This window comes from Silurus meridionalis, chromosome 9, assembly GCF_014805685.1.
Source record: "Silurus meridionalis isolate SWU-2019-XX chromosome 9, ASM1480568v1, whole genome shotgun sequence".
Classification (NCBI taxonomy): domain Eukaryota; kingdom Metazoa; phylum Chordata; class Actinopteri; order Siluriformes; family Siluridae; genus Silurus; species Silurus meridionalis.
Genome location: NC_060892.1, coordinates 263,990 through 279,279, shown reverse-complemented (window position 1 = coordinate 279,279; position 15,290 = coordinate 263,990). Strand labels below are relative to the sequence as shown.

The 15,290-nt window shown below is 42.3% G+C and overlaps 1 protein-coding gene across 1 annotated transcript in view; it reads left to right on the top strand.

The window, feature by feature from the left end:
- Positions 1-15,290, top strand: part of si:ch73-63e15.2 (protein strawberry notch homolog 2) — a 75,771-nt gene that overhangs the window by 59,746 nt on the left and 735 nt on the right. The window contains 14 exon segments of the mRNA XM_046857102.1: positions 684-741; positions 744-818; positions 1,407-1,519; positions 5,781-5,852; positions 5,950-6,058; positions 6,158-6,229; positions 6,350-6,493; positions 6,590-6,684; positions 9,161-9,253; positions 13,421-13,552; positions 13,796-13,872; positions 14,012-14,199; positions 14,706-14,768; positions 14,771-15,290. The exon segment at positions 14,771-15,290 is cut by the window's right edge and continues 735 nt beyond it. Coding sequence (XP_046713058.1) covers positions 684-741; positions 744-818; positions 1,407-1,519; positions 5,781-5,852; positions 5,950-6,058; positions 6,158-6,229; positions 6,350-6,493; positions 6,590-6,684; positions 9,161-9,253; positions 13,421-13,552; positions 13,796-13,872; positions 14,012-14,199; positions 14,706-14,768; positions 14,771-15,290 — 1,811 coding nt within the window.

Genomic DNA, 15,290 nt, shown 5'->3' with positions numbered 1-15,290 from the left:
TTGTTCATGAGGCCGTGGCCACAAACAGACACGTGGCACATACCAACTCTACTGTAGCTACAACATGTTCATTCTGTGGCAGGGAGGAAAGGCTGGACCACCTCTTAATTTGATGCAACAGACTTAGAGATATGTTTAATACACTGCAAAGTTAAACAGGGCACTTAAGGCAGACACTCACAGAGAACCTGATTATCTTTGATCCCAAATACTCAGCTGCAAAGAAAGACACAATCTGCAAAATTAATTTTACAGTAGGCCAAGCCAAACTAGCTACCTGGCTTACGGGAAAAATTAAAATGATAGACAGGGGAACACTGAATCCAGATCAGCTGATGAGATGATGAGGCCAGGGGAGGTTCTGTGTAGTGTCGAAAATGAAGCACTAATCTTAAACTTTTAGTGAAAACACATACTCTTAAACAGAATGCTCTAACAATACTAACAACACTAATCTGTTTATCCATTCATTCATTTATTACTTACTTATTTATTTATTAGTAAAAAGGGTAGTCTCTTTTCTACCCTTTTAAGTAGGTATTCGAAAAAATTTGCTTTTCTGGATAAAAGAATGGTGGACATGTCATGACTGTCCTAATAAAGGAATGTTGAAAGTCAAGTCTCTCTCTCTCTCTCTCTCTCTCTCTCTCTCTCTCTCTCTCTCTCTCTCCTTTTTCTCTCAGCTGGTGGCGATCATCTCTGAAGCTGCCAGTTCAGGGATCTCTTTGCAGGCAGACCGACGGTGAAGAACCAGCGTAGGCGAGTCCACATGACCCTGGAGTTGCCCTGGAGCGCTGACAGAGCCATTCAGCAGTTTGGTGAGTCAGGAGTTGGGGTTGTAGGGATTTTTTCAAATAAATATCCAAATGAATAGTGAACGATGTGATGGTACAGGAAGTTTTATGATTCAGCTGATGATGATGATTCAGCATTTTACATAAATCACCTGCACTGACACTTTATATCATGTTGTTAAATTGAATTTAAAGTTAATGTTTTGGAAGATGCCTAATCCTTATTTGTGGATTAAATTGTTCAGTATACGGTTAATATAATACACATTAAATATATAAGTAAAGTACACAAGATATAAAAGAATATATAAATAAATGAAGCATTAGTGTTCACATTTTTTCCCTGTGATCTTTTTGCTTTACAATAAAACTGTTTTTATTGCCTTGTGTTTAATCCAGTTTATGTTTTTATGCATTCAGTGTTTAACAGTGTTAAAGTGCTCTATAAATATACACATGTAAATAAATCCAGATGACCTGCTTTTTACTCAGATTAGATGGTCACCTTTGACATTTTTTAGTAATTACTTTATAAGAACTCGTGTTGTCCTTTGGATCTGTTGTTCAGAGTCACTTTCCAGCAAATCTTATTTTTATTTGGGACTCTTGCAGGTCGCACTCACCGCTCCAACCAAGTCACTGCCCCAGAGTACATCTTCCTCATCTCTGAACTCGCCGGGGAAAGACGCTTCGCCTCCATTGTTGCTAAGAGGCTGGAGAGCCTGGTATATCACACACACACAAGACACACACACACACACACACACACACACAGACACATGTGCTTCAGGTATTTGTTGATGCACTGTTTTATTGTGGCTTTCAGTGTGTTGTATAATGGCATTAAATCTCACTGTAACAAACTCACTGGTACCACACTGGAGGAAAGACAGGCAGGCAAGTTCACCAAGCAGAGCTCTCTTTATTCACTTTCGTTTTCACCCTGGCACTTTCCTTTCCAGTACTCATGTCAGGGCTCACCCACACACTCGCGGTTCGGGGCGCCTTTTCTCCTCAACGTTTGCTGGCAGTAGAGACTCCCAGATCAGCACGCGATCCTTTGGCGTCTGCCAATCTCACTCACAGATTAGCACGCCTTCTCTCTTAGCGCCCGCTAAGTTACCTCGTGGACCAGCACACCTTTTCTTGCGTCCACCTGAGTTCACTCGCTGGCCGACACGTCTTTCACCAGCTCCCGCAAAAATCTCATTTCCGCGACCCTTCCACTAGCATCTCTTCTTGGTGTCTCTCTCTCTCTCTTGGAGGTTGGCATCTCTCTCCTCTTTATTGGCGTGCCCAAACTAAAACAGTGCGCACTGATTAGTCTCATCAGGTGCAGGTGTTTCTTACCTCTCGTTTCGGACTGCTCCGCCTCCACACGCACCAATGGTACACTCAGAGTGGGAAAATCCACACTATCACTTCCACACTATTCACTGCTGATTTATTTGTCAAATTTTTTGATGAATGTTTATGTTGTAATTAGATATAATTGTAATAAATCCATCTGGTGTCAAGCTGGAAGAAAGAGAAACAGGCAGAACTTCACCAAGCAGAGTTTTCTTTATTTACTTTTGTTTTCACCCAGGTGCTTTCCTTTCCAGTACTCACACTGGGGTTCACCCACACACTCCGCTTTTCCAGCTTAATGTCTGGAGGCGCCCGCTCGCAGATCGTCCCGCCTTCCTACGGCGTCCACCCATCTCACTCCCAGATTGGGTTGCTTTCTCTCTTTAGCACCTGCCCGAGTTTCCTCGCGGATCGGCACGCCTTTCCCAGGCTTCCGCCCAAGTGCACTCGCCAGCCGTCACGTCTTTCACCAGCGCCCGCCCGTGCTCAGTCTTTATTTTTTACATCACTTTAAATCTAAATCTATTTCCTACAGTGCTTCGTGTCCCCTTTTTCCCTTTAGAGAGAGAACATGACTTCTTCTTTTGGCTGCTCCCATTAGGAGTTTCCACAGCTGATCACCCGTCTCCATACCCCCCTGTCCTCTACATTTGCCTCTTTTAAACCAGCTACCTGCATGTCTTCCTTTACCACATCATTAAACCTCCTCCTTGGTCTTCCTCTTTTCCTCCTTCCTGGTGGCTCCATCCTCAGCATTCTTCTACTGATATACCCCATGTCCATCCTCTGCACATGTCCAAACCATCACAATCACACATTTACATTTGCGGCATTTAGCAGATGTTCGTGTCCAGAGCAACGTACAAAGGTGCTTTGAGTCTCTATCAATAAATAAATCTATACTGGTACACTGGATTACAAACAACTCATGATTTTTACAAAGCGATCTTGAAAAGAGTTAGTTGACGTGTTTCACGAGGATGAAGGTCTTCAGCCGTTGCTTGAAGATAGTCAGGGACTCCGCTGTTCAGACATTTAGGGGAAGTTCATTCCACCACCTTGGTGCCAGAACAGAGAAGAGCCTTGAAGTATACTTACCTCTTATTCTGAGAGAAGGTGGTACCAATGGAGCAGTGCTGGAGGATCTCAGACAGCGTGGTGCAGTGTGAGATGTGATGAGGTCTCTCAGGTAAGATGGTGCTGGTCCATTTTTCGCCTTGTAGGCAAACATCAGTGTTTTGAATCTGATATGTGCAGCTACTGGAAGCCAGTGGAGGAGCAGCAGTGGGGTGATGTTGGAGAACTTGGGCAGGTTAAACACAAGTCGTGCAGCTGCATTTTGGATCATTTGCAGTGGACAAAAGTATTCAGAGGAAGACCTGCCAGCAGAGACCTGCAGTAGTCCAGTCCTGAAATGACAAGAGACTGAACAAGCACCTGGGCAGCCTGTGTGGATAGAAATGGTCAAATCCTCTTGTATTAGAGAAGAACCAGACAAGAACGAGCCACATTACATGTGAGGAGAAGGACAGTTGATTGTCCATAGTTACCCCAAGGTTGTGAGCATTGGCTGAAAGGGAGAGAAGAGAGATATTTTGAGATCTTGACCTGGCGATAAATCACCTGGGATGGCCAGCAGTTCTGTTTTCACACCTTCCATCAAACCTTCCTCACCTTGTCTTTAAAGCGTCCTACATGCGCTGTCCCTCTAATAAACTCGTTTCTAATCCTGTCCATCGTAATCACTCCCAATAAACATCTCAACATCTTCAGCTCTGCTACCTCCAGCTCCACCTCCTGTCTTTTATTTAATGCCATTGTCTCTAAACCATACAACATCTCAGGTCTCACCACAGTCCTATAAACTTTCCCTTTCACTCTCACAGATGCTCTTCTATCACAAATCACTCCTGCTATCACTCTTCTCCACCCACTCCACCCTGCCTGCACTCTTTTCTTCACTTCTCTAACACACTCTCCATTACTCTGCACTGTTGACCCCAGGTACCTGAACTCCTCCACCTCTTTCAGCTCTTCTCCCTGCAACCGCACCACTCCACTGCCCTCCCTCTCATTCACACACATGTACTCTGTCTTACTCCTACTGACTTTCATTCCCCTTCTCTCCAGCGTGTACCTCCACCTCTCCAGGATCTTCTCAACCTGTTCCCTACTCTCACTACAAATCACAATATCATCCACAAACATCATAGTCCACAGAGGCTCCTGTCTGACCTTGTTCTTCAACCTGTCTATCACCACTGCAAACAGGAAAGGGCTCAGAGCCGATCCTTGATGCAGTCCAACCTCCACCTTGAACCAGTCTGTTGTTTCTACTGCACACTTCACTGCTGTCACACTGTCCTCATACATGTCCTGCACCACCCTCACATACTTCTCTGACACACCAGACTTCCTCATACAATACCACAACTCCTCTCTCCACCCTGTCGTACGCTTTCTCTAAATCCACAAACACACAATGCAACTCCTTCTGTCCTTCTCTATACTTCTCCATCAACATTCTCAAAGCAAATAATGCATCTGTGGTGCTCTTCCTCAGCATGAAACCATACTGCTGCTCACAGATGGTCACCTCTTCTCTCAGCCTGGCTTCCACTACTCTTTCCCAGAACTTCATGGTGTGACTGATCAACTTTATACCCCTGTAGTTACTGCAGGTCTGCACGTCTCCCTTATTCTTAAAGATCTGTACCAGCACAATCCTTCTCCATTCCTCAGACATCCTCTCACCTTCCACAATCTTGTTGAAGAACCTGGTAACCGGTATGTCATCTGGTCCAATTGACTTTCCACTCTCCTCCACTTCTCCTTTCCCTGCTGTCTCTGTAGACGTCTTCCCCCTCTCCTTCTCCTCCTTCGACCAACAGTAGCCCAATTTCCACTGGTACCCTGTTGGTAAACGATACCTGTGGTGGTCGTTGGTAACCCGGCCTCGACCGATCCGGTATGAAATTTTGGTTTGTGATCTGCATGTTTGATTTGGCACGTTTAACGCTGGATGCCCTTCATAACAAAACCCTCCACATTTATCCGGGCCTGAGACCGGCACTAAGAGTGACCTGACTTGTGTAACTATAATGACTGGGTTGAAGAAAAACCATCACATTTATCTTAATATGGTGTCTCTCACATCGTAATATATTTCCGTTGTGTGCCGAATTGGCGTGTGAACTTGGGCATTAAGGTCATCTCAGCTATTGAATCAAAGTTTTTTGTTTTTTTTATGGAGGAAACTATCTCGTTTTCACTTCAAAGGGGTCCACCACTCTCAACCGGGCCGTGTTAGTCATTTCGGAAGTCAAAACTGAAATAGGACGCGATGCTCAGGATCTGAGACGTCCTACTCAGTTTCAGTTTAACTAAAAGTAAATCTGATGGGGTGTTTAGTGAAGCTCGGTGCTAATCGTATACCCTCTTCTACTCTTCATATTTCTTAAATTTTCTTTTTATTTGCTGATTAAACTCTTTGGTGCAGCAAAGTGTACAGGGAATATTTTTATAAATTGTAATTAGATATGAGTTTTATCCACTTTAAACAGTCACACAGAGCGTTTTTAATAATAGAAGTAGTTGTAATGTCTGAAGCTCTTTGCTCTCTGTATCTTCTCACAGGGAGCTCTGACACATGGAGATCGAAGAGCCACAGAGTCTAGAGACTTAAGCAAGTACAACTTTGAGAATAAAGTGAGTGGATGTAATATCTGGAACACGTACACACACGTTAATCTAATATGAGTCTCAGATCAGGCACTGAGTGTGTTTTGGGGTTTTTTCGTTGCAGTATGGAAACAGGGCTTTGGAGAAGATCACCAGAGCCATTCTGGGTCACATCGACAGTAAAGTTGCTCCTCCTAAAGACTATCCAGGAGGTGATGCCATGTTCTTCAGAGGTAAAACTAGTGTGTGTGTGTGTGTGTGTGTGTGTGTGTGTGTGTGTGTGTGTGTGTTTGCTGACTGATTTTTCACAATTCCATGTTTTGTGCTGTTAGACATGAAGCAGGGCATGTTGGACGTTGGTATTTTCTGTAAGGAGGCTCGCCTTGGGATCAACCCTGAGAAAGGTGAGTTCCCTGTCCATCACACACACACACACACACACACACACACACACACACACACACACACATTTATATAAACACTGGATTGTCTCCTCTCACTGTGACATTTCTGTTCCTCGACAGACTGCACAATTACGAAGTTCCTGAATCGGATTTTGGGTTTGGAAGTGCACAAGCAGAACTCACTCTTTCAGTACTTCAGTGATAATTTTGACTACCTAATTGAAAAGGACAAAAAAGAAGGGAAATATGATATGGGGATCCTGGGTATGTATCCGTGCAACTTTTCTGTGGGAATGCTCTATAGAGCTGTTAGGAGTGTGTTTGGTTGTAACTTCACTTTTTCTTCCGGTTCCTGGACAGATCTGGCTCCTGGGAATGACGAGATCTACAATGAGACTCAGGAGAGGTTTCTGACTCCAGGCAACCCGCAAGAAGGCCAAGTCATTCTCTACAAGGTCAGTCTGGATTAAACATGCAGTTCATTCTGCTGACACTGGATTATTATTAATGCAGAATGATGATTCAGACCACTCATGATTGTGTGTGTGCGTGTGTGTGTGTGTGTGTGTGTGTGTGTGTGTGTGTGTGTGTGTGTGCAGGGGCGCAATTAACAGTTTTAAGGGGGGTATGCAAGATAGAATTTTGGGCCCATATATATATATATATAATGTTATATTATTAATAATAAAATAATTTGTATTGTTAAAGAAATGTAATAATTTGCTATTGCATATGTTACAATATAGATGATATAATGAATATAAATGAATATAAATGATTTCCATTTTTTAATAAAACATTTTTAAAAAGACAGATGTATAAAGGAAGAGAAATGTAACATATCAACCAACTAAATACCACAAAAAGCTTCTAAACACATTTTAACTTATGCAGTCTGTAGACAAACCTCATGCATTTAATCTTATTCATGCGTCATGCGTCATGCGTCATGCGTCATGCGTGCTGGTTGAAGATCGTCACGCTCACGCGGCACATTAATTAACATTTAAATTTTATTTTATTTACAGGGAATTTATTTTATTTCACCACAGTGTTATTATTTAAAATATATGTGTATGTACTATTAAAAAAAAAACGAATTGTAAAAATTTTAATTGCTGATTGTGGGGCCCCCTAGCGTTCTCTTGGGCCCATATGCCTGGCATACTCTGCACCCCCCCCTAACGGTGCCCCTGTGTGTGTGTGTGTGTGTGTGTGTGTGTGTGTGTGTGTATCGGTGTGAATTCAGAAGTAAACAAAAACGTGTTAAAGAACCCAGAATACGTTTTATATTTTCCATTCTACTAAGCAGCTCCATTCACGTTTATGAAGCTTTGCAAACTCTTGGAATTCTCTCAGTCAGCCTCGAGAGGTTTTCACCTGGAATGTTTTTTGGACTCCAACAATTATGAGGAGTTCCCAGAGGTATTTAGTGCTTGTTGGCTGCTTTTCCTTCACTCTCCAATCTAACCTATCTGAAACTATTTCACCTGGATTTAGATGGGGTGATGGTGGAGGTCAGGTGATCTGATGCAGCACTCCATCACTCTCCTTCTTGAATTAACAATCCTTACAGAACCTAAAGGTGTGTCTGGGGTCATTGTCCTGTTGGAAAACAAATGATGGTCCCACTAAGTGTATTCCAGATGAGATGGCATGTGACTGCAGAATGCTGTGGTAGCCATGCTGGTTAAGTGTGTCCTTAATAAAATTACCAACAGTGTCACCAGCAAAGTACCTCCACACCATCACACCTCCTCCATGCTTCACAGTGGGAACCACACATTCAGGAATCGTCCTTCACCCTCTGTAGGTCTAACAAATACACAGCACTTAAAAATATCACATTTGGACTCATCAGAACAAAGGACAGTTTTCCCAAACAAATCTCTTCTGCTTGTTGTTCTTCTGAAATAATAGTTTCTTAGCAGCAATCCGATCATGAAGTTCTGATTCACACAATCTTCTCTGAACAGTGAATGATTAAATTTTTCTGCCACTTGAACTCCGAGGCTGTTAATTCTAACATTTCCTTTGTAGCTTTACAGCTAACATACATCAACATACATCAGTGTGTGAGATGTTACACTGTGTATAAACAGATGTGTGATGATTACAGGCTTTAAAGATCTCAGTGCAACATCAGCATTCTGACAGACTAAAAAGTGTTGAGTAGTGAAGAGTGTACAGTTCAGTACAGTGATGATGATGATGATGATGATGATGATGATGATGGTGATGGAGAAGAAACTGGCCTTGAATCTGTTGGTTATTACTGTTAATATAATGATAGAATTGGTTAATTAGTATTTAATCCTATTAAAGATATTACTAGTTATTATTAGTTTTATGTTAATTCAGTGTTTAACTAATTACTTAAAATTAATTATATTTAAATCTCAGTGAATTTAATGTAAGTTTGAATTGAACTGCAGTAAAATTATTAAAATAAGAGTTTAAAAAGTGCTACAGAGTAAATTCTAAAATTCAGGAATAAAAGATTATTCCCGTTTGCCTTATATGGCATTTTTAAATATATTTCCAAAATAGCAGTAAAACAGCTGCACACAGATGTGAAATGTTCTGCATTTCCCAGCACGAACTGCACGTGCACTAACAGTAAACCACCCAGGGGTCGCATGCTGTTTCAGGCTTTTACACAGGAACGAACTTCACATGGTTTCACAAGTTGCATAATTTGCAAAAAAAAGGCTTTGGGTGAACGTTTGACCATTTCCTTCTTCCTTTAGACAGATTGATCTGTAGTTCGGTGTAGACCAGTTTGTCGTCTGTCACATACATTTTCACAGAACACCACTTTGCTTTTGTGGTTTATTCGTCTTAAGAGCAGCGTTTTAAAGCCTTCAGCTGCCAGTCAGCCTGCTGCAATTCTCCAAGGTCTGATGTGGATGCTTTGTTATGCCGTTGCAGATCAGTGTGGACAGAGGCATGCCCTGGGAAGAAGCTCTTAATAAGTCTCACACTCTCAGCAACCCAGACGAAGGTTTCTACATCTCCCACAAGGTGTGTCTATAATTTAGAATCTGACGTTCTCAAACCTCCCTCCATTCAACTTTATGATCTGAGTGAACATGAGTTGATTATATAACACCCGGGGTCTCCACACTTTTTTCTGTGAGGGCCACATCATTTGTCGTATTAAAAGAGCATTATTAATATTACAATCACAGTTTTTCATATTCATTGATATTGAAATCAAAACATTTACTAACTTATGTATATGCATGTGGTTGGTGGGTGAATCTAACAAATAATTAGGCTACGTTATTAACTAGAGCTTAACGGAGTTTATGGATATCGTATTTTACCGATACTGATAGTGAGGTTTAATCCAATCCAATTCAATCCAGTTCATGTTTATTTGTGTTGTGATTTTAATAATGAACATGGTCTCAGAGCAGCTTTACACAGATAATGTGGAGATAAAATGAAGATGTTCTTTATAAGTGTAAGTTTGTCCCTGATGAACAAGTCGGTGGAGACTGTGGTGAAGGAAAAACTCCCTGAGATGCAGAAGGAAGAAACCTTGAGAGGAACCAGACTCAAGAGGGAACCTCATCCTCATCTGGGTTCCACCGAATGTCCATTTATTACAGATAAACGATGTTGAGGTGCAGTGATGGAGATCAGAGCAAACTGTAGTCCTGAGTCAGTGTAGCAGACTGTTGATATTAACTACAGTCCAAATCCATCCTCAAAGCTCCCATTCTTACTCTGGAATCTCATGGAACCTCAGGGCGTTGATGAGAAACATCTCCAGTCACACAGAGTCGCCTCTAATCGAAGAGAACACCATCCAGAGGAAGACCTGGATGAAGTGGGAAGATCTGCGGAGGGAAGAGGGGGAGGAACTCCAGGTCACTAGAACCTCAGTAGCATGTTTAATTCGACTGAGAGAGAGGGAGAGAGAGAGAGAGAGAGAGAGAGAGCAAGAAAGAGAGAGAGAGAGAGAGAGAGAGAGAGAGAAGAGGGAGAGAGAGGGAGGGGAGAGAGAGAGAGAGAGAGAGAGAGGAGAGAGAGAGAGAGAGAGAGAGAGAAGAGAGCGAGAGAGAGAAGAGAGCGAGAGAGAGAGAGAGAGAGAGAAGAGGGTGACAAGAAGAGAAGGATCTGGATTATTAAGTCTCCATGTTGTATGAAAGTTAATGTCACTGTGCAGTTTGGATCTCTGGGATAAGAGACGACCCACCACACCACCATCAACAAACCTGAGTGAACATGTGAGAGTGAGGAGACGACAGCATCCGAATATCCCAGTTCACCAAACACTCTATATCCATGATCCCTCCAGATCTGCTCCTTTACCTCACAAACACCTACCAGTTGTGTTCAAAATTATTCAACCCCCAATGCTGATAATGGTTTTAGGGAATTTAGTGCACATTTGTAATTGTATTCAGAATGAAATCCTACAAGGACTTCTTAAAGAACCATATGCAACTAAAATGACATCAATTAGTTTTGTAATACAGTAGTAAATGTTTCTTTTGTGAATTCTTCATTGACATAATTATTCAACCCCTTAAAGACTACCACTCTGAAGAACAGAGGTTCAATGAAGTGTTTTCAATCAGGTATTGAAAACACCTGTGGATATCAGGGAGCAGCAATAAAGCCTAATAAGCACCAATTAGGCAGCTTTAAAATGACTGTGATACTCAGCTCCTTCTAGACATTTACTGGTGTGGTTACAAACATGGTGAGGTCAAGAGAATGGTCCAGGAAGACAAGAGAACAGGTGATTACTCTTCACAGGAAGGGCAATGGCTATAAGAAGATTGCAAAGATGTTAAACATACCAAGAGACACCATAGGAAGCATCATTCGCAAATTCAAGGCAAAGGGCACTGTTGAAACGCTACCTGGTCGTGGCAGAAAGAAGATGCTGACTTCGACTGCTGTGCGCTACCTGAAGCGTAGAGTGGAGAAAAGTCCCCGTGTGACTGCTGAGGAACTGAGAAAAGATTTGTCAGATGTGGGTACTGAAGTTTCTGCTCAGACAATACGGCGCACCCTGCGTAATGAAGGCCTCCATGCCAGAACTCCCAGGCGCACCCCCTTGCTGTCCCCAAAGAATAAGAAGAGTCGACTGCAGTATGCCAAAAGTCATGTGGACAAACCACAGAAGTTTTGGGATAGTGTTCTGTGGACTGATGAAACAAAATTAGAACTGTTTGGGCCCATGGATCAACGCTATGTTTGGAGGAGGAAGAACAAGGCCTATGAAGAAAAGAACACCTTGCCTACTGTGAAGCATGGCGGGGGGTCAATCATGCTTTGGGGCTGTTTTGCTTCTGCAGGTACTGGGAAGCTTCAGCGTGTGCAAGGTACCATGAATTCTCTTCAGTACCAGGAGATATTGGATGACAATGTGATGCAGTCCGTCACAAACCTGAGGCTTGGAAGACGTTGGACCTTTCAACAGGACAATGATCCCAAGCATACCTCCAAGTCCACTAGAGCATGGTTGCAGATTAAAGGCTGGAACATTTTGAAGTGGCCATCGCAGTCACCAGACTTAAATCCGATTGAGAACCTCTGGTGGGACTTAAAGAAAGCAGTTGCAGTGCGCAAGCCTAAGAATGTGACTGAACTGGAGGCTTTTGCCCATGATGAATGGGCGAAGATACCCGTAGATCGCTGCAAGACACTTGTGTCAAGCTATGCTTCATGTTTAAAAGCTGTTATAACTGTAAAAGGATGTTGTACTAAGTACTAAGATTGAATGTCACTTGGGGGTTGAATAAAACTGATAATGATGTGAGCTCAGAAAAGACATTTGTGGTTATTTCATTATAAATGTTATGTTATATTTGTCTGACCTACACGTGCCTCTTTGATTTAATTGTAAGCAGGATGACTGAATGATCATAATCAATGTCAAACCGACCAAAACAATCAATTTCAGTGGGGGTTGAATAATTTTGAACACAACTGTACTGACTAAAGACTCCACTAAATAAATATGTGTTCAGCCTCGACTTGAACACTGAGACTGTGTCTGAGTCCCGAACACTGGTTGGAAGGCTGTTCCATAACTGTGGGGTTTATAAGAGAAACATCTGCCCCCTGCTGGAGTCTTCATTATTTGAGGTACCAACAAATAGCCTGCACCTTTTGATCTAAGTAGGCGTGGAGGATCATACTGGTACAGAAGTTCACTCAGATACTGCAGCGTGAGAGCGTTAAGTGCTTTATACGTCAGTAGTAGTATTTTATAATCAGTGTGAGATGTAATTGGGAGCAGTGTAGATGATTAAAACAGGGCTGATGTGATCATATTTTCTAGATCTAGTGAGGACTCTTGCTGCTGCATTCTGAACTAACTGAAGCTTATTTCTGCACTTACTCCAACACCCAGACAGTAAAGCGTTACAGTAGTCTAATCTAGATGTTACAAAAGCATCTACTAGTGTTTCTGCATCCTGTAACGACATCATATTTCTAATTTTAGCAATATTTCTAAGGTGAAAGAAGGAGATCCTGGTGATATTATTCACGTGAGACTCAAAGGAAAGACTCGGGTCAATAATCACACCAAGGTCTTTGACTGCTGTACACACTGAAACAGAAACACCATCCAGAGATGCTACGTAATCGGAAAGTTTACTTCTAGCTGCATGTGATCCTAGTAAAAGTACATAAGGTTGGATCGTACTCACCGATAACCGACAAATCAACCGGTTAGGTTAAAAAGGATAAATACAAACTCTAAAATGGTACTGAACTTTATTACAAAAAAACTGAACTGAATCACAAAAATGCGCTAAAGGAAATAAATATGAATATATTAATTAATAAATATAATTATATAATTTATTAATAATAAATATAATATTTTGCTCTCCGTGCAGCATGCAGACTCACATGTAAAAACAAACAGCACACGGCAACAGTGATTTGCCTCTAGAGGCCGCTCTCGTAATGACAGCGGACCAGAAGCCAGAAAAACTTTGAGTATGGATTAGTTAGAGGACCGTTCCATACTTTGGAGACCCCTGTTGTAGAGAATTCTGCAAAAACACACACACACCAAACAAATAAATCACACACCAGTGATTATGGTCAGTTTACAGTAAAGGCATGTGTGTGAACCTGAGGCCATCTTAATTTCAGGTTGTGTGTTTGTGTGTGTGTGTGTGTGTGTGTGTGTGTGTGTGTGTGTGTGTGCAGTTGAGAGGGAATCACCCCTGTGTGCTGCTGGCCGAGTTGGGCCGAGGTCACAACCTGACCATCTACAAGCCCAATGTGGGCAAACAGAAGCAAGCGGAGAGTCTGGAGAGCATCCAAAAGAAGTACCGCAAGGTCTGCATCATATCTCTTCATTTTTACTGTGATTGAATTATTTCTCTTGATTCTTATTACAGCAACAGTTGCTAACAGACATACTATAGCAGTTACAATACTAATACCAGTACTAATGATAATACATTATTCTGTTTTGCATTATTATTGTGTTAAGTCATAGCATCATAAATCCAGTTTATGGAGGCAGTTAATGAACCTTCACTGGGATTATTATCCTGAGAGATCTCATTGTCACTGCAGGTAACTCCAGAGGAGGCGAAGGAAAGCTGGGAGAATCAGTTCACTTTCTCATTAAGGAAATGTAGCCATGCTAACTGGTGAGTGTGAATCTCTATTCCTGTCTACTGGAATAATTATAACACTTTTATTTATTACCTGCAGGAACTCACAGAAACCTGAAGCTTCTTCATTTTAGGTTGTCTTCAAAAATGTGTGTGTGTGTGTGTCTCTGTTAAGGAACGGGAGGTGTAGAAAGGTCGAGGAGGGTCAGGAGTGTTTGCAGGGGATGCGTTTGCGGCAGTACCACGTGCTCTGCGGTGCTCTTCTCTGCGTGTGGAAGCGTGTTGCTGACGTGGTGGCCGACGTCACCAGCTCCACCATCCTGCAAATCGTCCGCCTCAAAACCAGAGAGTACAAACAAGTTGGTTAGTATTAGCTTGAGACCTAGGCCTGGAAAAAAACACCTAATAAGTTACAAGGAATGGTGTTTCTCTTTCACGTGTTAAGTTGTTGGTGAAAGTTTTGAAGGTTCAGGTTATGTGGCAAAATTCAGTCTTTAATTGAGAACAGAATAAAAGTCAGAACACAAAAGTTCTCTCCATTCAAACCAATCAGAACAAAGAGGCGTCTGTAAACGGTGCCTTGTGCTGCCATCTGCGTGTTAAAAACTAGTCTCAAAACTTTCTGATACAGAATATTTATTTTTCACATATACATTACAGCGAAATTCTTTCTTTATATATCCCATCTTATATCTCAGACCTCCTAGTTACCTGATAATCCTGTGAAGACTTTCATTTCTGCTTTAGAATTCAGACTCTGTAACATGGGCACTGTGGGAACTTTTCTCAGTATGTGGTTTTATATTTACTTCTTTAAAAAATGTCTTGATCAGAATGTCATGCTTTCTTCCACATTCTCTCCTGCCCAGGTATAAAGATTCCAGAGAACTGTGTGACTCAGGTGCGGGATGAGCTAGACCACATGGACAAGGAGGTAAAAGGAGGCGTCAGGAGAAAGAGCTGCAGGCTCAGGAGCAGCAGCAGGCCAAACAGCATCAGAGGATGTTGGAAGAGCGTCGCAGGGAAATCTGTATGTTCTACAGTCCGTTATCACAGCTCTCCAGCCCACCCAACCTGTCCAACCATTACCCGGGCCCCTTATTCTCCCTTAAGAAATCCACAGAGGGCATCTTGGACCTGACAGTACCTGGTTCCTCTCGTGTTTCCCCACATGGTACAGGAAAGGTATCTGATTACAGTCTGGACTCTTTAATACAGTTGGAACAGAATCATGCTCCTCTGAGGGACTCAGCACATAAGGAATTCCTTGACATTCTCAACTTGCTGCCAGAAACATCAGAGTGCCAACCTGCACTTCCCACATCTTCACTGGACTCTTTACATGCTGCCCCAACAAACCTCTTCTCCACCTCCACCATCTACACCTCCACCCCTTCATCTCTTTTCTCCACCTCTCTCACACCATCATCTTCTAATTCTTCACTTTCCCTCTT